The sequence below is a fragment of the Trichomycterus rosablanca genome, chromosome 14 (genome assembly GCF_030014385.1).
Source record: "Trichomycterus rosablanca isolate fTriRos1 chromosome 14, fTriRos1.hap1, whole genome shotgun sequence".
Classification (NCBI taxonomy): domain Eukaryota; kingdom Metazoa; phylum Chordata; class Actinopteri; order Siluriformes; family Trichomycteridae; genus Trichomycterus; species Trichomycterus rosablanca.
The window spans coordinates 27,027,859-27,052,012 of NC_086001.1; the positions used below are offsets into that span (position 1 = coordinate 27,027,859).

At 39.2% G+C, this 24,154-nt stretch overlaps 1 protein-coding gene across 1 annotated transcript; it reads left to right on the forward strand.

Annotated features, from left to right (window-relative positions):
* The first annotated feature begins 7,340 nt into the window (after positions 1-7,340).
* On the forward strand, positions 7,341-19,086 carry LOC134326407 (tripartite motif-containing protein 16-like). Its single transcript, XM_063008561.1, has 6 exons — positions 7,341-7,919; positions 8,036-8,131; positions 16,972-17,205; positions 17,738-17,897; positions 18,171-18,230; positions 18,502-19,086. Exons 1-6 carry the CDS (start codon positions 7,341-7,343, stop codon positions 19,026-19,028), a joined length of 1,656 nt encoding a protein of 551 aa, XP_062864631.1. The 3' UTR covers positions 19,029-19,086.
* The last annotated feature ends 5,068 nt before the right edge of the window (positions 19,087-24,154 follow it).

The following is a 24,154-nucleotide window of genomic DNA, read 5'->3' on the forward strand; positions in this document are numbered from 1 at the left end:
TAATCAAATACATTCATAACATTATAAATAATAAATACATTTATAACATTATAAATAATCTAATACATTTATAACATTATAAATAATCAAATACATTTATAACATTATAAATAATCAAATACATTTATAACATTATAAATAATCACATACATTTATAACATTATAAATAATCAAATACATTTATAACATTATAAATAATCAAATACATTTATAACATTATAAATAATCACATACATTTATAACATTATAAATAATCAAATACATTCATAACATTATAAATAATCAAATACATTTATAACATTATAAATAATCAAATACATTTATAACATTATAAATAATCAAATACATTTATAACATTATAAATAATCAAATACATTTATAACATTATAAATAATCAAATACATTTATAACATTATAAATAATCAAATACATTTATAACATTATAAATAATCAAATACATTTATAACATTATAAATAATCAAATACATTTATAACATTATAAATAATCAAATACATTTATAACATTATAAATAATAAAATACATTTATAACATTATAAATAATCAAATACATTCATAACATTACAAATAATAAATACTGTTAGTAATTGTTAAACTGAGATCTGATGCTAAAGTCCTGTAACGTGATTCATCCTGCATTCATCATTTCCTGCTCACACTGATCTGCATGAGCACAATACAAGCTTTCACTGTATGATGCTTCATCCCAGGTTCCTCTGATTCTATTCAATCCAAATCTTATTTTACTCAAGATAAAAAATATCTTACTGAGTTCATCTTTATCTTCAGGTTCTTCCTTCTTCACAGGCTTCATCTGGAAACCTCCACACTGTTGGTCCTCTGGGGTGAGGTGTTCCTCAGAGGTGACGTGTTCCACAGGGATTAAAGATCCTTCACCTGAAATTCATCAATATGTGAAGAAGAAACTCAACAACTGGAGGAAACTGAAGGTTGTGGGTTTAGTTACCACAAATAAATACTACTTAGATTTAATCCAGACTGGAAGTATCAGCACTTCTACACAGGACAGTACGGTACAGTACAGGTTCTAATCCCACTATCCACATTCTCTTATTATTTCTACTATACTAACCACACTGTACTGTACTAACATGGCAAATTGCTCCACATTTACTTACAGAAGTAACTTCCATCTTCTTCCTCCTCCTTTTTTATTAGTTTCTCTTGGAATCCTTCATTTTGTAGATCTATGGGGGTGACGTCTCCCTCTTCTGCTGACTGCATTATTAAAAGATCTGACAGGCAGACGGACAGATAGACAAATGTACTTCATTCCCTATTAAAGAGAAATCCAGGAATACTCTTTCAGACTGTTTTAACTGTTTATTTTTAATGCTGTGAGGCTGTAAACAGGGTGAAAATGTTGAAACTATTGTGGGACTGAGCAGCATCAGACAGAAAAGACTTCTAATAGAACTTTTTGGGTTGGTTTCACAGACAGGGATTAAGCCTAGTCCTAGACTACACAGCATTTTGAATGGAGATTCTCTATTTAAAGCTAAATGTAGTCCTGGACTATAAGCCTTAATCCCTGTCTGGGAAACAACCCTTTGAGTTTGGTGGAAGTGGTTTTGTGGCCCAAAGTGAAATGATTAAGTCTGATGTTCTTTACATCTAGTTTCTCATCCACTCCCAATAACAGTGCTGTACTAATACTTTTAACTTTTACTATAAACCTGTAAAACAACCTGTAAACAAAGCTACAAGAACTCGCTGTTTCTATCAAACATTACAAACTGTAAACAAAGCTGAAAATGTGACGCGTTTATATCAAAATGTTACATTTAATAATGAATAAACTCTGAATCCGTTACAATCGACTGATTCATCGGTTCAATGAATCGGTTCATCAGTACTGAATCATGTGTGATGCTAACAGTTAGCGGAGCAGCTAATAGTTTGTTTGTTTAAATGAAACTGGAGTTAAAGCTCCTCAAATCCTCACAGTGATGTTTTATTATGAACTCTAGTTTTATTATTAATTAGAATGTGGTTATAATTAAATATAAGGGTTATAATTAAATACATATTTAACTTACAGATGAGGCTCTACAGTACAAACACAGCAGCTTCTTGTTCTTCTTATGATGTTTAATGGCGGTTGGCAGAACAACTTAAGACGCACCAGCGCCACCAACTGGACTGGAGTTGAACAGCAGCTTAGCAGTAAAACATCTCCATTAGCCCTGGATCTCTCAGCTACAGTGTTGGGGGGAACGCGGTACAGTCACGTGATTACTTTTTATCTGTAACGAAGTCATGTAACGCGTTACAGTTACATATTTGTAATAACATTACAGTTACTGTGATGAGGGATGAGTCTTTCCCGAACGAACCGATTCTATTGAACGACTTTTTGAAATGAACTAAAGGAACCGAGTCGCTCCTCTAGTATAAGGACAAATAATTAAGGAATAAACTTGTTTAATGATGTTAAATCTGATTGGTTCATGGCGTTTATGTTTTAAAGCAGAAACAAACACAGGCACATCTCTGCACAAGAGAGGATTTTTCTGAAACTAAATAAATAAAGTAAATAAATGGAATTTGTTTGTAGATGTGATTCCAGTATACAGTATTTGTTTGGGTTTAGAATGTAACGTGAAAGTAAAGTAATGAGGAACGAGATTACATGTTCCAGGATGTAATGAGTAAAGTAATCCCATTACAATTTTAGTTAAGTAATGAGTAATCAGTAATGGATTACTTTTTTGAGTAACTACCCCAACACTGCTCAGGTAGCTTTAGAGAGGACTACAGTCAGTCCTAGACGTTCTTCCAAGCAGTTTCTCTAATGTCATGTTTTGTTTTCCAACTCACACATTCACACCAGTAGAAGCTTAAAACTAACACTACAAACCAACTAGTCTATAAGCACAAGGCGATTCATTTATTTATAGACGGTGCTGTTTATGCTTTTACACTTTAATTAAGTTAGTGCCGGTGTGAACAATGGTCACAAGATCTCCATATCATATTTTTTAACAATTATCCAATAGTGCCACAAGAGGCGCCAAACAATAATACAAGTCAAGTCACATTTATTTATATAGCGCTTTCTACACTGAACAAAGCATCTTTACAGTATCCAGGACCAACAGACCAAAAACCCCTGTAGAGCAAACCGAGGGCAACAGTGAGAAAAAAAAACTCCCTTAAAATTACAGGAAAAAACCTTGAGAGGACCCAGCATCCTCCTTGAGTGGCCTAGAGGAGAATTTAAATGAATAAAATGTACACAAATCATACATACAAAAACCTAACCTAAACAATTTTAAGCTTTTAATTACTTATTTATTTATTTTAGTTTCAATACAACACGAAGCTGGCAAGAAAAATAAAAGTAAGAGAGAGGGATGGGAGACCGCCTGGGAATACCAGGTGCTGGAAGCTTTTATCCACACACACCCACCTTCACTCCAAACCTCCTGTTACACACTGACCCAGCGGCTTTTTCCTCATCAAAGCTAATGTCCAAATAAAGCAGTTAAACAAAGTTATTTATTTTTATTTTTTTTGTAATATTTACATTATAATGTCCTGTAGTACGAATGGGACGGGTAAGTGTAGCATCTCTCCTATAAAAAAAATTCTTTAAATGAAAAGACATGTGAATAATAATTGGTTACCACAAAGTTGAATCAGTTCATCTGGACACAAGTTTGTTGTAAAGATACGTTTCGTCACTCAATCCGAATGACTTCTTCAGTCTGAGCTGGTGTTGAATACCCCAACCTTATATGCAGTTGATTTGCATAACGACCGATCACCACCCATTGCATAACAATGGAACTGGTGATCAGGACCATATGAAATTCACATGACCACTTGTGTCCAGATGAACTGATTCAACTTTGTGGATTTGTGTACCTGGATTATTGAGCATGCATCAACAAATAATTGGTTACCTTCAAATAATTGTGCAGCATGTGTTCCTGATTTACATTCAGTGTTAACAAGTAAAGAAGGACCCACCGTGACCCTGACCAGGTGCTAAAAATAAAAAAACCTTACACTGTGGTTCCATCTCTCTCTCTCTCTCTCTCTCTCTCTCTCTCTCTCTCTCTCTCTCTCAATTCAATTCAATTCAATTCAAAAGTGCTTTATTAGCATGACAAATATTCACATTTGTATTGCCAAAGCGCATTTACAAACTAGATAATAAATGGAAAAAAAAAAAAAATTGCATACATAAACATTTATATTAATTTAAAGAATGTTCAATAACATTAGTAATTAGCCTTAAAAAATAACAGAAACAAATTAGAACAACAAGTATATAAAGTGTGTATATGTATGTGTGGAAAAAGTATTTGTAAGTGTGTGTGTGTTTGTGTGTGTGTGTATGATGGTGTGTGTGTATGATGGTGTGTGTGTGCGAGTATGTGTGAGTGTGTATGGGATACAGTATAAGGTCACTTACTGTCCCTCACCTGGTGGCAGGTGTGTAGGTAGAGAGCTGCGAGTGTGCAGCTCGCTCTGTGCTCCCCCAATAGGTAGGGCAGCTTGTCAGGGTTTGAGAGAGAATTAAAATTGGGGATAATTTTGTTGATTTTGGTAAAAAATTGTTTTCGAATGTGTGTGTATTTTGTACATTCAGTGAGGAAGTGCAGCTCTGTCTCTATCTGGTTTGAAGAGCAGTGTTGACACACTCTCTCCTCTCTGGGCATCCAGGACTGTCTGTGTCGTCCCGTCTCGATGGCCAGGCTGTGTTCGCTGAGTCTGTACCTTGTCAAGGTGTTTCTGAGTTTTGGATCAGTTATAGTGCTGAGATAATCTGCCACACTATACTGTCTATTTAGAGCCAAATAACATTGTAGTTTACTTTGGAGTTTAGTTTGTGTTTCCCAATAGGCCAAATAGTTTATCTTTAATTCATGTGTAATTTGATCAGTTCTGATTAGGTTCTGGTCTTGAGTCTTAATAGTGTTAGTCTGTGTTAGTGGTGTGTTAATATGTGTTAATGGTGTGTTGGTGCAGTGACTCAGGACCAGTTGGATGAGGGGGCTGGTATCTTTGCTCAGCTCTTGGTATTGCAGAGCTTTGTAATGATACGAGTGTGGGTCGCTCTCTTTTAGATGATTCCAGAATTTTATTGCCCTTTTTTGTATATTAATAATAAGTGGGTATCGGCCTAATTCTGCCCTGCACACATTGTTGGTGGTGTGTCTGTGCAACTTTAATATTGTTTTACAAAATTCTGTGTGCAGGGTCTCAATTGGATGTTGTTCCCATTTGTTAAATTGTTGGTGTGTAAGTGGGCCCCACACTTCACTGCCATACAGGGCAATTGGTTCAATTATTGCGCCAAATATTTTGAGCCAAATTTTGATTGGGATTTCTACAGAAGTTTGTTTTTTTATGGCATAGAAAGCTCTGCGTGCTTTTTCTCTCAGTTCATTCACTGCCAGGTTGTAGTTTCCTAATGAACTAATGTTTAGTCCAAGGTAGGTATAGTTTTTAGAGTGTTCAATTTCATGATGTCCTAATTTAAATGTGTGTTTGGTTCCCTGAGATCTGGATGTTTTCTGGAAGGTCATAATTTTAGTCTTTTTGAGGTTGACTGTCAGGGCCCAGGTCTGACAGTATTGCTGCAGCAGGTCCAGTTTGTGCTGGAGACCCTGAGCGCTGGGGGACAGCAGGACCAGATCATCTGCATACAGCAGGAGTTTAATCTCTGAGTCGTGTAGAGTGAGACCGGGCGTGGCTGAGTGCTCTAACGTGAAGGCCAATTCATTAATATAGATGTTAAATAGAGTTGGGCTCAGACAGCAGCCCTGTCTCACTCCACGCTCCTGAGAGATAAAATTTGTTTGTTTATTGCCAATTCTTATTCCGCACTGGTTTTCTGTGTACATAGATTTGATAAGATCATATGTTTTACCCCCTACACCACTTTCTAATAGTTTGTAAAACAATCCTTGATGCCAAATTGAGTCAAAAGCCTTTTTAAAGTCAATAAAGCAGGCAAATATTTTTACATGGTTTTGAACTACATATTTTTCAATGAGGGTGTGTAGGGTGTAAATATGATCAGTTGTGCGGTAATTTGGTAAAAATCCAATTTGACTTTTACTCAGGACATTGTGCTCAATAAGGAAGCTTGAAAACCTTGAGTTAATTATACTACAGAATAACTTCCCCAGATTACTGTTCACACAGATGCCCCGGTAATTGTAACACACACTCTCTCTCTCTCTCTCTCTCTCTCTCTCTCTCTCTTCCTGTTCTGTTCGAGTGCGGATCTGTTCCGTGTCTGTGTTTGTAGTTTTGTTGATAATTGAAGTTGATGAACGCAGGTGAGTTGATACATTTCCACACTTCTGTACATTACTGTGTATTGTTACTTTATGTAGTTCAGATTGTTGATTTGATTTAAACACACTTGTTTTGAACAGAACACTCACGAACTAAACCAGGAAGTCTTGGACATTCGCCTGACATTCGAGTTTCTTTCGGCTCGTTCTCGGCTAATAATCATCCAAAAATGAGTGAAACTGCATTAACTGATTCTGCAGTAAACAAGGAACAAACTACAATCAAATATGTTTAAAACGTTATTTCTGTACATTTTTATTTTCTGTTATTTTGTAAATGTGAGATTCATCTGTGTTGAAATGCTAAGGAAGTGCTAAGGGAGCGTCTACAAAGTGCATGAAGCCGAGGTGTAGTTATTACCCAGTGGCATGTACCATTCAATACAACTGTATAAAGTACCACAGTATGGGTACAGTCAAAATATATAGTGTCAACAATTCTAAAATCAATCATTTTAATATAATAAACGATGCAGTAGTTACCTAGTGACATGTACCACCCACTACACTTAAATTACAGAAACAAACCGTACAGTATGGGTACAGTAATAAAGAATTAAAAGTAAAATAAATAACATAATTATTTCATATAACAAAGGATGTAGTAGTTAACTAGTCCCTTGTAGTAGTTACTACAACCACATTATAAAAGTCATACAGCATGGGTACAGTAACGAATCATAAAATGTACTACAGTAAAGGTACAGCAATAATAAAATATAAAAGATTAACAACAATTAAGAAACGCAAATTTTCATAAGACAAAGGTTGTAATAGTTAACTACTGACTTGTACTAAATACCACAGGCCCATTTCAAATTAAAAGTCCTACAGTATGGGTACAGTAGTTCTTCAAAAACTGAAAATGAACAAAAACCGAGAAATGTAAACATGAACATAACACTCATGAATTAAACCAGGAAGTCTGAGCTGCTGTAAATAACTTGCTGTGTTTACTGGTGTTTCTGTTTATTTGTAGAAAAATGGCTGAGTCTAAAATTTCAGTAACTCAGGACGAGTTCAGCTGTTCAGTCTGTCTGGAAACACTGAAGGATCCAGTAACTATTCTTTGTGGACACAGTTTCTGTATGGTGTGTATTAATAACTGCTGGGATCAGGAGGATAATAAGGGAACATACAGCTGTCCACAGTGTAGAAAAACCTTCACTCCAAGACCTGTTGTGAGTAAAAACATTATTCTGGCAAATGTTGTAGAGAACCTGAACAAGAAAGAAGCCCAAGTTCCACTTTCTTCTGGACCTGAAGATGTGGAGTGTGATTACTGTACAGAGAGAAAATCCAAAGCAGTAAAATCCTGTCTGGTGTGTTTTGCCTCTTTTTGTGAAACTCACCTTCAGCCTCATTATCGAATTCCTGCTTATAAGAATCACAAGCTGGTTGAAGCTTCCAGACGACTCCAGGATCAGATCTGCTCTCAGCATGATAAACTGTTGGAGGTTTACTGTCGTACTGATCAGCAGTGTATCTGCACGTTGTGTATGCTAGACAATCATAAAGGACATGATACAATATCAGCTGCAGCAGAAAGAACTGAGAAACAGGTAAAATATTATACAGCTCTCTTTAACAAGTAACTACTCATTAGCATTTACACTGACATTGTTTTTGTGGTGCTCGTACACAATACAAGTAAATTCTGAATTGTTATTTTGTGTAGAAGCAACTGCTGGAGATCCAGAGAAAATTCCAGGAGAAAATCCAGAACAGAGAGAAGGAACTTTGTGAGCTGATAAACGCTGTGGAGTCTCACAAGGTAAGTTTTATAAACAAAAAGCTCTCAGGATCAGTCCAACTCTCTTCCATTAAACCAGCGCTTCTCAAAGTGTGGGGTGCACCCCCCCCTGGGGGGCGCAAAGGCATAACAGGAGGGGCACGTCTGACGGGCGGAGAGATGAAGCGCAGAACCAAAGTTTTAACGTCTGAATCTTTTCACGGTGTACAATAAACAAACCGTGCTTTCAGGTTAGAAGTATTCATTCTGACAGAGTCTAGATCAGGGGTGCCCAATATGTCGATCACGATCAACCAGTCGATTGCACTGTGCACGCTGGTACATCGCGCCTCATTCAAACAGGTCAACATGACTGACATGAAATGTGGCCACTGTTTGTTTAATCTGAGGTTTGTTATCCGACATTCATATGAAACGCTGCACTTAGGTGAAACAAGCCACTTAAATTACAAATATAAAAAATTTTTACTGGACCTGTAAAAACTAAGTTTCTACAAATCTACATGAAAAGGTGCTGTAACCATAAAATAATTAGTAAGCATCAATTTTGGAACTTCCACATATTTGACTGCCAAATATTTGACAGCTTTTTTGGATCAACCTACTTGTGTAAATCGACCTTTTCCCACATAAAAATGATGAAGTGTAAATATTGGTCCACCCTTACTGATGAACACCTGAAAAACTGCTTGAGAATCAGTATCAGCAGCTCCTGTCCAAACCACATAAACCTGACTGATAGCAGTTAGAGTAAATTATCAGAATAAGGTCAGTGTGATTATTCAGTCACTTGCCCTGTAAAGCTGAACATCAATACAGGAACTGAAGCGCATTTAAAAAGCTTTAAAGCTTTTTTGAAAAATTATGAAAAGTAGATAGAAAAGTAGAAAAAGTAGATGACCTGTAGACTGAAACAGTAGATCTCAAGCCATGAAAGTGTGTAAACCCCTGGTCTAGATTTACAGAAGGTAAATGTGAATGTGGATACAGAGGTGTTAGACAGGGATGAAAAGAAAAACAGCGACTATTTTTAAAAAATTTATTTAATTTTTTTATATTTGAAATAGCAGACTGATTGAAGGAGCAGTTTAGTGATATGTCAAAAAGTGGTTTGATAAAGTACAACAGAAATGACTGGAATAAAGGTGAAAGAAACATTCATGATCTTTGAAGTTATTTTAACAAAGTTAAACTTGACCTATTTTTGTCAGCATTTTGTTGCGGGGGGCATGAAAATTTTTCATCTACCAAAGGGGGGCGTGACAGAAAAAGTTTGAGAACCACTGCATTAAACCAATCTGCATTAAAAATTTTATATCTCAGGTAACTTTGCAAGTAATCAGTGGTGTATAGTAACAAAGTAATAATACTTCGTTACAGTACTTAAGTACAGTAGTTTTTTGGAGTATATGTACTTTACTGGAGTATAAATTTTTTTTCAATTTTACTTCACTACATTTCCTAAAGAAACTGTGTACTTTTACTCTGATATATTTACCATATGTAAATTCGTTACTACAAAATAAAACAACAAGAATCTTTTTTTTAGTTTAATGATGTAAATTTGGCATATCTGCGCTTGTAAGTAATCGGTGGTTAAACACATTAAAGCGCAGGTGCAAACATGTTTTTTAAAAGCGATCGGAGGGAAGCGCATCGTTGACTCAAAGATATGGAAATATCGGCATTTTAGAACCTCCCCGTCCAACACACTGATGTAAGTTAAGAATGATTAACAAAGTACTAACTGCAGAATCATTGCTTTATGTCATATACATTGATCAGATATCTAGCTAACATTTTCGATTACATTCGAACCACAAATATAACACTTCACTAAATTTGTTTGGAATTAATTCAGTGCAGACATGAAAACTTAAAAACTCACCTACAGACAAATATGTCCTCAGATAGCTTCTGTATTAGACCAGTAGAGGAGAGATTCATGGTGCTGAGGAAAATGCAGCATGTCTTTAACCCTTTAATGCTCTCAAAAAGAACTCAACTTATCCATTCAGCTGCTGACTTCAAGTTGACATATAAGTTAGAAATGATGTTTTCTTAAATAAGAATACCAATATTTTTTTTAGTTTAACACATGCCAATCAGGGAGTAGATACAGAAACATTCTTTAAATACAGCTTATTTTTACCCTGTGAGGAAATATAACATGCTGATAAATGCAGTAACAACAAAAGTGAACTGAAGTAAGTGGATGTAACGGTTATGTGGGCTAGACGGACAGGAGGGGCGGACACACACGCAGAGATGTAATAAACTAAACTATATTTATTAATAAACAAAAGACAGGCACACCAAGACAAGATAACACAGAGCTAACACATGGAGGTTAAACAAACAAAAGGCTAATGGACGGGCTAAACCAAGACTAAACAGGCTACACAGACTAAACAGGCTAACGGACAGGCTAAACCAAGACTAAACAGGCTAAACAAGACTAAACAGGCTAAACAGACTAACAGGGCTAACGGACAGGCTAAACAAAGACTAAACAGGACTAAACAGACTAAACAGACTAAACAGGCTAACGGACAGGCTAAACAGGACTAAACAGACTAACAGGGCTAACGGACAGGCTAACGGACAGGCTAAACAGGACTAAACAGACTAACAGGGCTAACGGACAGGCTAACGGACAGGCTAAACAAAGACTAAACAGGACTAAACAGACTAACAGACTAACAGGGCTAACGGACAGGCTAAACAAAGACTAAACAGGACTAAACAGACTAACAGGGCTAACGGACAGGCTAACGGACAGGCTAAACAAAGACTAAACAGACTAACAGGGCTAAACTGACTGGACAGGACTAAACAGACCGGATGAAACAGCAAGGAGCAAGGAGCAAGGAGCAAGGAGCAAGGAGCAAACAGTCACCAGAGCAAACAGAGTTACAATGAAAATAGTCTCCAACCAGCCTTTCTCTGAGCCTCTCCTAAATAGTAGCAGCTGGGGCTAATTAGCCCCAGCTAACCAATCAGGAGAGGGAGGCTGGCTGGAGACAGAGTGTGCTCATGGAGAGGGGGGCGTGGCACCTCAGGAGCACACACAGAGGCTCAAATCGTGACAGATGCCCCCCCCAAAGGCACTACTCCCGGAGTGCCTTAAAAAACAAAAACAAGGAGGTCCAGGGCCCTGCGGGGTAAATTTGAAATCATTAAAAATGTCCTCAGGCAGGCGTGATAAAAATGGTGGGACGCAGGCTGCCGACAGAAATCCAGAGGCGCAGTCGGGGAGCGCCGACGAGAGTTCAAAAGCGCCGTCGGGGGGCGCCAATGTGGGAACAGAAGCACCATCGGGGGGCGCCAACACGGAAACAGAAGCGCCATCTGGGGGCGTCATCTCGGAAACAGGAGCGCCATCTGGGAGTGCCGACGAGGAAACAGGAGCGCCGTCGGTGGGTGCCGATGAGGAAACAGAAGCACCTTCGAAGGACACCAACTCTGGAACAGGAGCGCCATCAGGGGGCGCCATCTCCGGAACAGAAGTGCCGTCGGAGGACACCCACTCAGGAACAGAAGTGCCGTCGGAGGACACCCACTCAGGAACAGAAGTGCCGTCGGAGGACACCAACTCGGGAACAGAAGTGCCGTCGGAAGACACCAACTCGGGAACAGAAGTGCCGTCGGAGGACACCAACTCGGGAACAGAAGTGCCGTCGGAGGACACCAACTCGGGAACAGAAGTGCCGTCGGAGGACACCAACTCGGGAACAGAAGTGCCGTCGGAGGACACCAACTCGGGAACAGAAGTGCCGTCGGAGGACACCAACTCGGGAACAGAAGTGCCGTCGGAGGACACCAACTCAGGAACAGAAGTGCCGACGGAGGACACCAACTCAGGAACAGAAGTGCCGTCGGGATGCGCCAACTCAGGAACAGGAGCGCCATCGGGATGCGCCAACTCAGGAACAGGAGCGCCATCGGGATGCGCCAACTCGGGAACAGAAGCGTCGCCGAGGGACGCCAATTCGGGAACAGAAATCAACTGCGGTGAGCCTGGCGAAGAGGCTTCGGGAGTCAGCTGCGATGAGCCTGGCGAAGAGGCTTCGGGAGTCAGCTGCGGTGAGCCTGGCGAAGAGGCTTCGGGAGTCAGCTGCGGTGAGCCTGGCGAAGAGGCTTCGGGAGTCAGCTGCGGTGAGCCTGGCCAAGAGGCTTCGGGAGCCAGCTGCGAGGACCCTTGAGAAGAAGCATCCGGAGTCAGCTGCGTGGACCCTTGAGAAGAGGCGTCCGGAGTCAGCTGCGTGGACCCTTGAGAAGAGGCGTCCGGAGTCAGCTGCAAAAACACTTGAGAAACGTCATTAATCAGCTGCACAAATCCTTGAGAATCTACTTGATTCAGCTGTGAGGACCCTGGAGAGGCGTCCGGAATCAGCTGCAAAAACCCTTGAGAAACTTCTTGAAACAGCTGTGAGAACCCTGGAGAGGTGTCCAAAGTCACTTGCGAAAACACTGGAGAAACGTCATTAATCAGCTGCACAAATCCTTGAGAATCTCCTTGATTCAGCTGTGAGAACCCTGGGGAGGTATCCAAAGTCACTTGCGAAAACACTGGAGAAACATCATTCAGCTGCGAGGACCCTGGAGAGGCGTCCGAAGTCACTTGGGGAAACACTGGAGAAACATTCAGCTGCGTGGACCCTGGAGAGGCGTCCGAAGTTAGCTGCGAAAACACTGGAGAAACGTCATTCAGCTGCGAGGACCCTGGAGAGGCGTCCAAAGTTAACTGCGAAAACACTAGAGAAACGTCACTCAGTTGCGAGGACCCTGGAGAGGCGTCCGAAGTCAGCTGCGAAAATCCTTGAGAAACTCCTTGATTCAGCTGCGAAGACCCTGGAGAGGCACCCGAAGTCAGCTGCGAAAACACTGGAGAAACATCACTCAGCTGCGAAAACACTGGAGCAACGTCATTCAGCTGCGTGGACCCTGGAGAGGCGTCCAAAGTCAGCTGCGAAAACACTGGAGAAAAGTCACTCAGCTGCGAAAACACTGGAGAGGCGTCCGAAATCAGCTGCTTGGACCCTGGATATGCGTCAAAAGTCAGCTGTTTGGACCCTGGAAAGACCGGACTCAGCTGTGAAAACACTGGAGAGGCATCCGAAATCAGCTGCTTGGACCCTGGAGAGGCGTCAAAAGTCAGCTGTTTGGACCCTGGAGAAACTGGACTCAGCTGCGAAAACACTGGAGAAAAGTCACTCAGCTGCGAAAACACTGGAGAGGCGTCCGAAATCAGCTGCTTGGACCCTGGATATGCGTCAAAAGTCAGCTGTTTGGACCCTGGAGAAACTGGACTCAGCTGCGAAAACACTGGAGAGGCGTCCAAAATCAGCTGCTTGGACCCTGGATATGCGTCAGAAGTCAGCTGTTTGGACCCTGGAGAAACTGGACTCAGCTGCGAAAACACTGGAGTCCGGACCACATTAGCAGTGGGCGCTTTGCTGCAGGAAAATTTTGCTCTCATGAGGCCCTTAAACACCTTAACCGAGTTCAGCTCAACTCCCCTGTCAGACCAAAGCTGCTTAGCCCACTCACGAGCAGCACCCCTCAGCCGAGACATCATAAATCGCACCCTGTCGATTTCAGCTGGCTGGGGGTCCAGAAGGTTCTGCAGGTAGAGCTGGCTCTGTAGAAGGAAGCCTTCGACGCCTGAGTCGCTTCCATCATATGGAGCTGGCCTACTAAGCGGGAAGGTTTGAGGAAACCTCATGGAGCCGAAGTCCGGAAAAACATGGACAAAAAACATCTCGCTGTGTCCTCTTAGGGAGACTATTCTGTAACGGTTATGTGGGCTAGACGGACAGGAGGGGCGGACACACACGCAGAGATGTAATAAACTAAACTATATTTATTAATAAACAAAAGACAGGCACACCAAGACAAGATAACACAGAGCTAACACATGGAGGTTAAACAAACAAAAGGCTAATGGACGGGCTAAACCAAGACTAAACAGGCTACACAGACTAAACAGGCTAACGGACAGGCTAAACCAAGACTAAACAGGCTAAACAGACTAACAGGGCTAACGGACAGGCTAAACAAAGACTAAACAGGACTAAACAGACTAAACAGACTAAACAGGCTAACGGACAGGCTAAACAGGACTAAACAGGGCTAACGGACAGGCTAACGGACAGGCTAAACAGGACTAAACAGACTAAACAGACTAACAGGGCTAACGGACAGGCTAACGGACAGGCTAAACAAAGACTAAACAGGACTAAACAGACTAACAGGGCTAACGGACAGGCTAACGGACAGGCTAAACAAAGACTAAACAGACTAACAGGGCTAAACTGACTGGACAGGACTAAACAGACCGGATGAAACAGCAAGGAGCAAGGAGCAAGGAGCAAGGAGCAAGGAGCAAGGAGCAAGGAGTCACCAGAGCAAACAGAGTTACAATGAAAATAGTCTCCAACCAGCCTTTCTCTGAGCCTCTCCTAAATAGTAGCAGCTGGGGCTAATTAGCCCCAGCTAACCAATCAGGAGAGGGAGGCTGGCTGGAGACAGAGTGTGCTCATGGAGAGGGGGGCGTGGCACCTCAGGAGCACACACAGAGGCTCAAATCGTGACAGTGGACATGATGATGATTAGGGCTGGGCGATATATCGAGATTTAAAGAAATATTGATATATTTTCATACGAGATATAAGATAAGACAATATAGTTTATATTGATATAGACTATGTTGCGTTTGAAAAACAAGAAAACGGGTCGTCTTCATTTCAAAAACCAATATTGAAAAGCGGAAAATGGAAATAAACATACAAGCACGTGCACGCGCTGACATGCACGTATTTACTTCATATATACGTAGAGTGTAAATCAAGCACAAGTGTTGAAACAGTAATAATAACGCAAATACGCGTCCCCTGTTATTCTGACTTTTGTGTTTGTATATTTGACGTACATACATTTGCTCAATCTGCAAAAACAAACATTATGGGGAAGGGATTTCTGTACTGGATGTTGTACGTGGTCATGTTAGTTTTAAACTGGATCGCCCGACGTCCGACACGTCATTTATTTATTTATCGTGTATTATAGTATTTCTTGTTCTCAGCCAATAAACATCCAAAAATTAACAAAATTGCACGAACTAACTCTGCAGTAAACAAGGAGCAAACAGCAAATAAACAACAAATAAAGCTGTTAAATAATAATAATTTGCATGAAACAGAACACTGATTAAAATGCACTAAATGTTGTAATAGTTACACAGTGACGTATAGGATTAGTTGTATTACAGAATTGAGTTCTGTACTGTAAAAAAAAATATTAATGTAAATGTAATGTTGTCCAAACATTTGAGTGGGGGTTTTAACGAGAAAGCTACTTTTAATGTCACACAAGCTCAGTGCAAAACAACAGAAGAACATAAGCACAGCCGGCACAGCAGCACACTTGCTTCCTGCGCCCTATAGTACACTTAACATTCTTAAAGAGCCAGACATAATATTTGTAATTCACATTACACGACAGGTGATACTTTAGAAAACAACAAACTTATTCTTAGAATATCTCTTTTTTTTTTTTTTTTAGGAAAAATAGTTCATGTGAGAAGCTTCCCCAGCATGAATGTTAATAAAAGTGCCTGTATAAAATTTGAAACATGTAGCTTTGTCTCAGAAGTGTCTTTTTGTTATTAACTTATGGGATGAAAAAATATCGAGATGTATACTGTATATCGCTGTTCTGCTAAAAATATCGAGATATTATTTTTGATCCATATCGCCCAGCCCTAATGATGGTAGTAAAATTTTATAAAAAATCAAGCTATTTAGCACCATCACCAAGCTATGAGTGATGAAAGTCTGCCAAGTAGTGGTGTGTGATACTACAAAATTTGGTATAGATCAGATACCAAGTAAATACAGGGCCAGTGTCGCAGACATCAATCAGATACCAATACTTTTTAATAATTAAGGTATATGCATCATCAAATTCCTAAATCTGAATGAATTTCCATGACATTTAGGTGTATTATTGTAATACATAATTTTTTTGTAAATAGCTGCTCCCAGTAGGGTTGTATATAAATTGTTTAAAGTGGTCTGGATTCTGGTGCTATACTTTCTCACAATGTTACCATCAGGGCATATCACCACCAAGCGACATAGTTGTCATAGTCATAGTTGTGTTTTCTGGGTGAATACAGTTGTACATTTTTAATAGTGACCGAATACCTGTGTCCTTGTTAATTTAAAATATAGAATGCTAAAAAATAGATGCTATTCTGTTTACATTTATAAGCACAAAGTCAAAAGAAAATAACTCTCATTCACCAAAACATGGAATAACAATCTCACTACATGGTCCAATTTATTTATGTTGGGTGCGCGAAGTGCGTAAGGTGACATACTTTACGTACGTATAGTTTACACTATTATTTCCATAAAATTACCCCAATTTCCCCAACGTATAGCTTACACTATTATTTCCATAAAATTACCCCAATTTGTATCTGCAAAGCAAAATATAAAAAAACTTACAATCTTCCAATGCCTACCAATGTACTAATGTCTGTTAGGATTTTAACAACATGACGGTACCACAGCCAGAGCAGGAGGGAATGAGCAAGTTGTGCATGTAAGATGTGAGAGGAGCGAAGTCTGTACAGTCATGGTGTTTACTTTCTGACGAAACAGAAAGAGAAAAACTAAAGTATCTGTCCCATCACACTAGTATTGATCCGATACCAGTACCAATGTTGTTATCGATAATATTGATATTTGGATTGATCCGCCCACCACTACTGGCTAGTAGCTACATATCAATGTGAAGGATGGACAAATATCTGAGTGAGAAACGTTTCCTCTTTCTGAATCTTCTCACAGTGTTCTGCACAGACAGCAGTGAAGAACATTGAGAGGATCTGTACTGAACTAATCAACTCAATTAACAGAAGATGCTCTGAGCTAAAAGATCTGATCAGAGATCGAGAGACAGCAGAAGTAAGTCGAGCTGATAAAGTCCTGAAGCAGTTAGAGGAGGAGATTGTAGAGCTGAAGAGAAAAGATGCTGAACTGGAACAGCTTTCACATACAGAGGATCCCGTCCATTTCCTGCAGGTAACAGCACTGAAAACTACAGTGGTAGAAAGGTGGGTGATTTTATTGTTAGATGTGAGCTTACACAGATGACCTCAAAATAGATGTATAAGATGTGAATAAATTACCATTAATAAAATCAGAATGTGACAAAACTTTATGACAGTGGTGTTAAAAAGATAAGAAATAGTAAGAACTCACCTGATATTAGATAATAAGAGATTAGATTAAACATTGATGGTGGTATCTAGTGAACAGGTAGGAAAATAACAGGGCTGAGTTTTTTGGTGGACAGCTGTGCTGCTGTGTATTTGTTCTAATGATTCCAAAACTAAATTAAGTAAATAACAATTTAAGGCCAACAGATTTAGACTTCTAAAACCACACATGTGCAAACCTCTCTGACTTTTCTCCATTGAAAATAAATCGAAAAAGCAGCAACTCTTATTTAAAGGAACAAGTTTGACCTTGTAGGATTATTTACTTATGCAATTTTGGAGTCGTTGCTCAAAAAACATATTTTTATTTCTTTGAATTTTTTGTCTGGATGTAGAATTTTCAGTCTCTCTCGGCTCCTGCTGCATCTGCAGAATCAGCCGCCATCACAATCAGTCCTTTCCTCTCATTTGATGATGTTACAAAGTCTGTATCTCAGCTGAAAGAGAAAGTAGAAGAATTCTGGGAAGATCAGTGTGAGAAGATACCAGATGAATGTGAGTTCAAGCCCTCAGTGTTCCATTGTCTCCAAAATCAAACATCAAACAAAACAATCAAATCCACCAACATGAACATTTTACATCTAATAACTTCATTCATTTACTCATTAACCCAGTACTGGTCATGGTCACAGTGAGTCCAGGGTTAAGTGAAATACACTTACACTTGGTCAGTTACTCGGACTTAAGATCAATTTAGACAAACACTGGGAGAACATGTCAAATATTTATTTACTGTGATTAGTGATTGTACTGTTACTCTTTCTGCAGTGAAGAAAGTCCGGATTACTTCACCTCCTGAAGTTAAAATCAGAGAAGATTTTCTACAATGTAAGTTTCTCACAAGCACACAAACATACACAGTGCAGTGAAAAAGTATTTGCACCCCCAGTACACACGTGTTTTGTATAGCATTTGTGTGTGTTTGAGGAGTATTTGTGTGTATGCATAGTGTCTGTGTGTATTTGTGCAGTGTTTGTGTGTGTTTGTCTAGTGTCACACTCTCAGATGCACACACTGTACACACACACACACACACACACTGTACACACACTCTCTCTTTCTTCTTTGTTAATTGGTTTATTTTGTTTTTCCTCTCCAGATTCTTGTCAGTTCACACTGGATCCAAACACAGTAAATAAAAACCTCCGTCTGTCTGAGGAGAACAAAGTGGTGACCTGGAGTAAAACATTACAGTCGTATCCTGATCATCCAGATAGATTTGATAGTTTCCCCCAGGTTGTGTGTAGAGAGAGTGTGAGTGGACGCTGTTACTGGGAGGTTGGGTGGAGTGGGAATAATGGGGTTTATATAACAGTGTTATATAAAAGCATCAGCAGGAAGGGAGATGGTGATGAGTGTGTGTTTGGACGTAATAATCAGTCCTGGAGTTTGTGCTGTTCTCCATCCACGTGTTTCTTCTGGCACAATAAGAAAGAGACTAAAATTCCCATAATGCCGAGTTCCTCTAGAATAGGAGTGTATGTTGATTATGAAGCAGGAACTCTGTCCTTCTACAGCATCTCTGATACAATGAAGCTCCTCCACAGAGTTCAGACCACGTTCACTCAGCCCCTCTACCCGGGGTTTGCAGTTTGTTATGGATCAAAAGTGAAACTGTCAGATTGAACAAATTAAATGTAAAATTTACATGAAAGTGTAACATTAAACTGTTTGAGTGATTTTAGAATCTGTGAGGCAGTGATACAATTATGAAGATTTTCTTTTTAATAAGGAAACATTTCAAGACATTTCAAAAATATATAAAACACAATAAATACAGTGCTGTGAAAAAGTATTTACCCCCTTTCCTGATTTCTTCTTTTCTTAAATATTTGTCATCTAAATGGAATCAGATATTTAAGCTAAATTAAATAAAAGACAAACTGAATATAAAATTTTTTTTGTACATTACAAAATGGTAAATTTAAGTATATTATAGTCTATTATAAGAAAAATCTTGTTATAAAAATGATGATTTTCCTTCTGAACCACAGGTTGGTCATTTCAGCAGTAGCAAGCACTAATGACCAGTAATAACTGAGACACATTTGGTGTTCCTAGGCTGTTTAGTACATTAAGCCACATGTGGTGTTTTAGACTCTCCTGGAGAAGCTAATTCTCACCTGATTTCTCCTGAGCTGTAAAACACAAGTTTAAAAGTGAAACCAGCACATGGTCAGGAATAATACAGCAGAACTTAGATACATGTGGATGGTTTCAGAGGGGATTAGATTCTTTCACAGAAATAGTTATTTGTATTGTGGTATGTTCGTTCAGCCTTCATCAGTTTATCTCTGCTCATTCTCATTCTCTGCTCACTTATCCACCATGTTGCCTCCACGATGAGCGTGTATAGAGAGAGAGATTTGATTTTTAAAATGACATTTTTTTACAACGTGCAAATATACAAATTACTTTTTAATTACAATTTTTGTACAGGAAACAAAAATAACAGTAACATTAAAAAGTGAAGTGCAATTTATTCTCAATGAAACTGCATAATGCTTTTCTACTGCACCATGTTCTTACATTATTTAATGTCATGCATCATTTTATAAAAACGATAATGTATCAATATTTTACACTTAACCAGAGCATAAAATAAAACTACTGCATCATGTCCAGGTTGTTTTTCTATCTTGTTTTTCCTGCTGCTATAAATGCTCATTTTGGTTTGATCTAGAATAAAATTTAGTAGAATCAGTAAAATCTGTATGATGTGGTAATATGAGATCTTCTAACCATGTTGAAAAAAAAAATTATTACCTTATCATATTACTTTTTTACAATTCTCTAGTGAAGTAAAAAGTACCACAAGACGTGCAGTAAAACTGTTAGTGATTATATCATGACCAAGGTCGAATTTTAAATCTGAGAGTATGATTTACAAATCCGTGGGTACAGTTTTGCTAAATTGAGGGTACAGTTTACTAAACCATGGGTTCGAATTTTGCTCTTCACATTTTTTTGTTAGTGACCCCTGAAAGGTTTAGTACAAGAGCTCATGTTACTGTATCATATTATTTTTTTACAATTCTCCAACAGTGCCACAAGATGGCGACATCACACAGATTTTTTGGAACATGGTCACACGCTCTTATTACCATGTTATGTTACATTTTTTAAACAATTCTGTAAAAAGTGTGTGCAAATCACTTTTTAAACTTTATTCTTTGCACAAACTCTCTATCCTCTAGCCTACAAACATCAGAGACACAAATTGAAAGCTTTGTGGAAAATAGTTTATAAAATGACAGTAAAAGCTCTAAGTATGTGAACACTTTCTGTCAGTTTAGCTTTATAATGATCAGGTTTAATGTGCTTTACATGCTTATGAATCTGAACTTTAAAGAATTGTAATTCATATCGTCAACAAAGAACAAACACAAATGCATCGGACATGAAGGTTGTGCTACTTTATATAGACATTATAGACTGAAAAACGATGTTAATAACAGATCTTTAGAGTGACTCTGAGAGTGTAACAGCAAATAAACCAGATCATGAACCTGTCAAAACTCCTGAAGCACTGTCCTGATGGTAACATGTCTGTAGCTACAGACAGTAATATCATTGTAAAACACACTCAGATAGGATGAATAGGGTTAGTGTAGAATTATGTACAAAGATCTACAGAGAATAGATGAACTGGCTGGTTAGCTCAGTTGGTTAGAGTGTGGTGCTAATAACGTCGCGGGTTCGATCCCCGTACGGGCCACACCCTCTTTTGGACTTAAACTAACAAACAAGTGAACCTTCTCTAACTACCAGGTCCTATTAACGTTGTCTCTGACAAGTGTGAGATCTTTTTACTGCCCCTCTCATTCAAGTCGGAAACATGCCATTATTTCAATTTTTTACAATGTAAGTTCATACCTTCAGGTTCATGTTATTTAAGGTCTGTGTTTTGTTCATTCATATGAATGCTGTGTACTTCAGTGTCAGTGGAAGTAGTTTTATAGCTTTATAAAAACATTGTACTTACTTACTTACTATTTCCATTCTCGCAGGAGTGTGGGTTTACCTTCCACTTCAATAGTGAGGCATGTCCAGCCCTGCTACACAAACTGTCATTTTTGTCCCTGTTAAAAACTTTATTACAGGTTTAAAGTTGCATAAAACAAATGTTTAAACAAATAATATAAAACCAAAGTACAAAATAAACATTTCACTTATTTTAATTTATTTTTGTTTCTAGCATCATTAGATGGCGACGATGTCTGTACAACATTTTCTACAAACTTCACTTTAAAAGTCAGTTGAATGTGTTTTACTGTAGTAAGAATGAAAGTATAAGCTGATCTTTGTCTCATTGTGTAGCTTTGATGAAGAAAAAGCCGCTGGGTCAGTGTGTAACAGGAGGTTTGGAGTGAAGGTGGGTGTGTGTGGATAAAAGCTTCTAGCACCTGGTATTCCCAGGCGGTCTCCCATCCAAGTACTATCCAGGCCCGAGCCTGCTTAGCTTCCCAGATCAGGTGTTCTCAGGGAGGTGTGGCCGTAAACGAGAGACACTGTAACCAAGCTGCTTCTTATAGACGTCCGTCGTTCAGCCTTTCACTCCGCTGTGTGTCGTCTTTTACTTTCTCTGTTCTACACGCAGCTTTTCAAATAAAAGATCCTGAAAAAGTGACAAAACACACAGAGAACCACACACTGCTCAGCTGCTGCTGCTGATCCTCTTTCACCTGCATTTAGTACAAAAACACCACAACAAATCATCTGTATTCAACCTTTTCTCTGCAGCAGCACTGTGATTAACAAAGGAGTTTAGCTACCACTAATTTGGTCTATAGATAAACACAAAAAACAAAGACTCATGATGATAGAACAATGCAACACTGTTCAGTCCACAGCCCTCCATTCACACCTTCTCATGTACATTCTTATTTGCTAAGTGGAAATCGTCCAATGACTAGAATTTTGGAGTGTAGACCTAGAAGTGTTCAAGTAAGAGGCGATTCATTTATGAAAACTTAGCATTCATAATATGAAGAATTTATGCAAACCATAAAGACCAGGGTAAAATTCTTCCACTTGAAAGTAAAAGTTGTTCTGTGTTTATTAAAGTAGATTAAACTTGAATAATGAATAAAACAGATTCAATTCTGAGGTTGGTACATTACACCACATTATATTTAATGATAAATAATCATATTCACACCATCATGTACGTTTGATAATTGAAGTAGAACAGCTCTAGTGGATATTAGTAGAAAAGAAAACTGTAAGAGAAAAAAATAACACATAGCTTTTTCTGTACATGCAGTAGTGGAGTATCATTTTATTTTCTCCTGTGAATGCGCTGGTGTTTTTCAAGACGACTTCAGTCACAAAAATGTAACTTCTGTGTGACCGTACTGGCGTCTATTAAAAATGCTGCTTCCAGTAAAACTTCATATGCACTATAAGCAGCAATATGGGTCATCCTCTTATGTGAATGTGCTGGTGTGGTGTACTTAAAGAATATTCCTTTCACTAAAGTTCTATTCACGGAAACAGCACTTGTAGCTGTTACTGAGAAGCTTCATGCAGCCAAAGCAGCCAAACTGTCATCGGTCCTCATTCTTCTTGAACTCTCTGCAGCCTTTGACACAGTGAATCACAGCATTCTCTTGTCCACTCTCTCCAACCTTGGAGTAACAGGTTCAGCATGGCAATGGATGGCCTCCTACCTCGAAGGGCGCTCCTACCAAGTGTCATGGAGGGGATCCATAACTCCCCCATGCACTCTCTCAACCGGTGTTCTTCAGGGCTCTGTACTTGGCCCACTTTTTTTCTCAATCTACACCCGCTCTCTGGGTAAGGTCATAGCCTCCCATGGCTTCTCCTACCACTCCTATGCAGATGACACTCAGCTAGTTTTGTCATTTCCTTCTTCAGACACACAAGTCTCAGCTCGACATCTCAGCATGTTTGCGAGATATCTCACAATGGATGTCAGCTCATCATCTACAACTTAATCCCAGCAAGACAGAGATGTTGCTCATTCCCGGAGATCAGTCTCCAACCCAGGACCTAGTCATTTCTGTGGATGACTCCCAGATCAGACCATCTGATAAGGTAAGAAGTCTTGGTGTTGTCCTAGATAACCAACTGACCGTCTCTCCTCATATAGCCAACATGACAAGATCGTGCCGGTACCTCCTGTATAACATCAGGAAGATTCAACCATTTCTCTCCAGGGAAGCTACTCAGATTCTGGTCCAGTCACTTGTAATCTCATGGTTGGACTACTGCAACTCCCTCCTGGCAGGAGCTCCCATGTCCACTATTAAACCCTTGCAGCTCATTCAAAATGCAGCTGCCCCAACTGGTTTTTAATCAGCCCAAACACTGCCACATCACCCCACTGCTGCGTTCTCTTCACTGGCTTCCTGTAGCTGCACGCATTCAGTTTAAAACACTGATGCTCGCCTACAAAGCCAGAAATGGACCAGCCCCAAGCTACCTTCATGGTCTAATCAAACCCTGCTCTGTACCACGCAACCTCCGAGCCACTAATCTCGCTCGACTTGAGCCTCCACCCAGGACTAAAGGAAGACAAGCATCAAGGCTCTTCTCTGTTCTAGCACCCAAGTGGTGGAATGAACTTCCTCTGTCTGTCCGAACATCTGAGTCTCTTGCTGTCTTTAAAAAACTATTAAAAACCTTCATCACCTCTTTACTAAGCACTTAAGCTGACTTGTACTTATTTACTAACATTTTTTTCCATTTCCAAAAAAAAAAAAAAAAAAAAAACTTTGGTTCTAACA

Coding starts and splice junctions, on each gene's coding strand:
- LOC134326407 (XM_063008561.1), top strand. CDS start 7,341: ATGGCTGAGTCTAAAATTTCAGTAACTCAGGACGAGTTCAGCTGTTCA. Junction 7,920..8,035: donor CAGAAAGAACTGAGAAACAG/GTAAAATATTAT, acceptor TATTTTGTGTAG/AAGCAACTGCTGGAGATCCA. Junction 17,898..18,170: donor TGAGAAGATACCAGATGAAT/GTGAGTTCAAGC, acceptor CTCTTTCTGCAG/TGAAGAAAGTCCGGATTACT.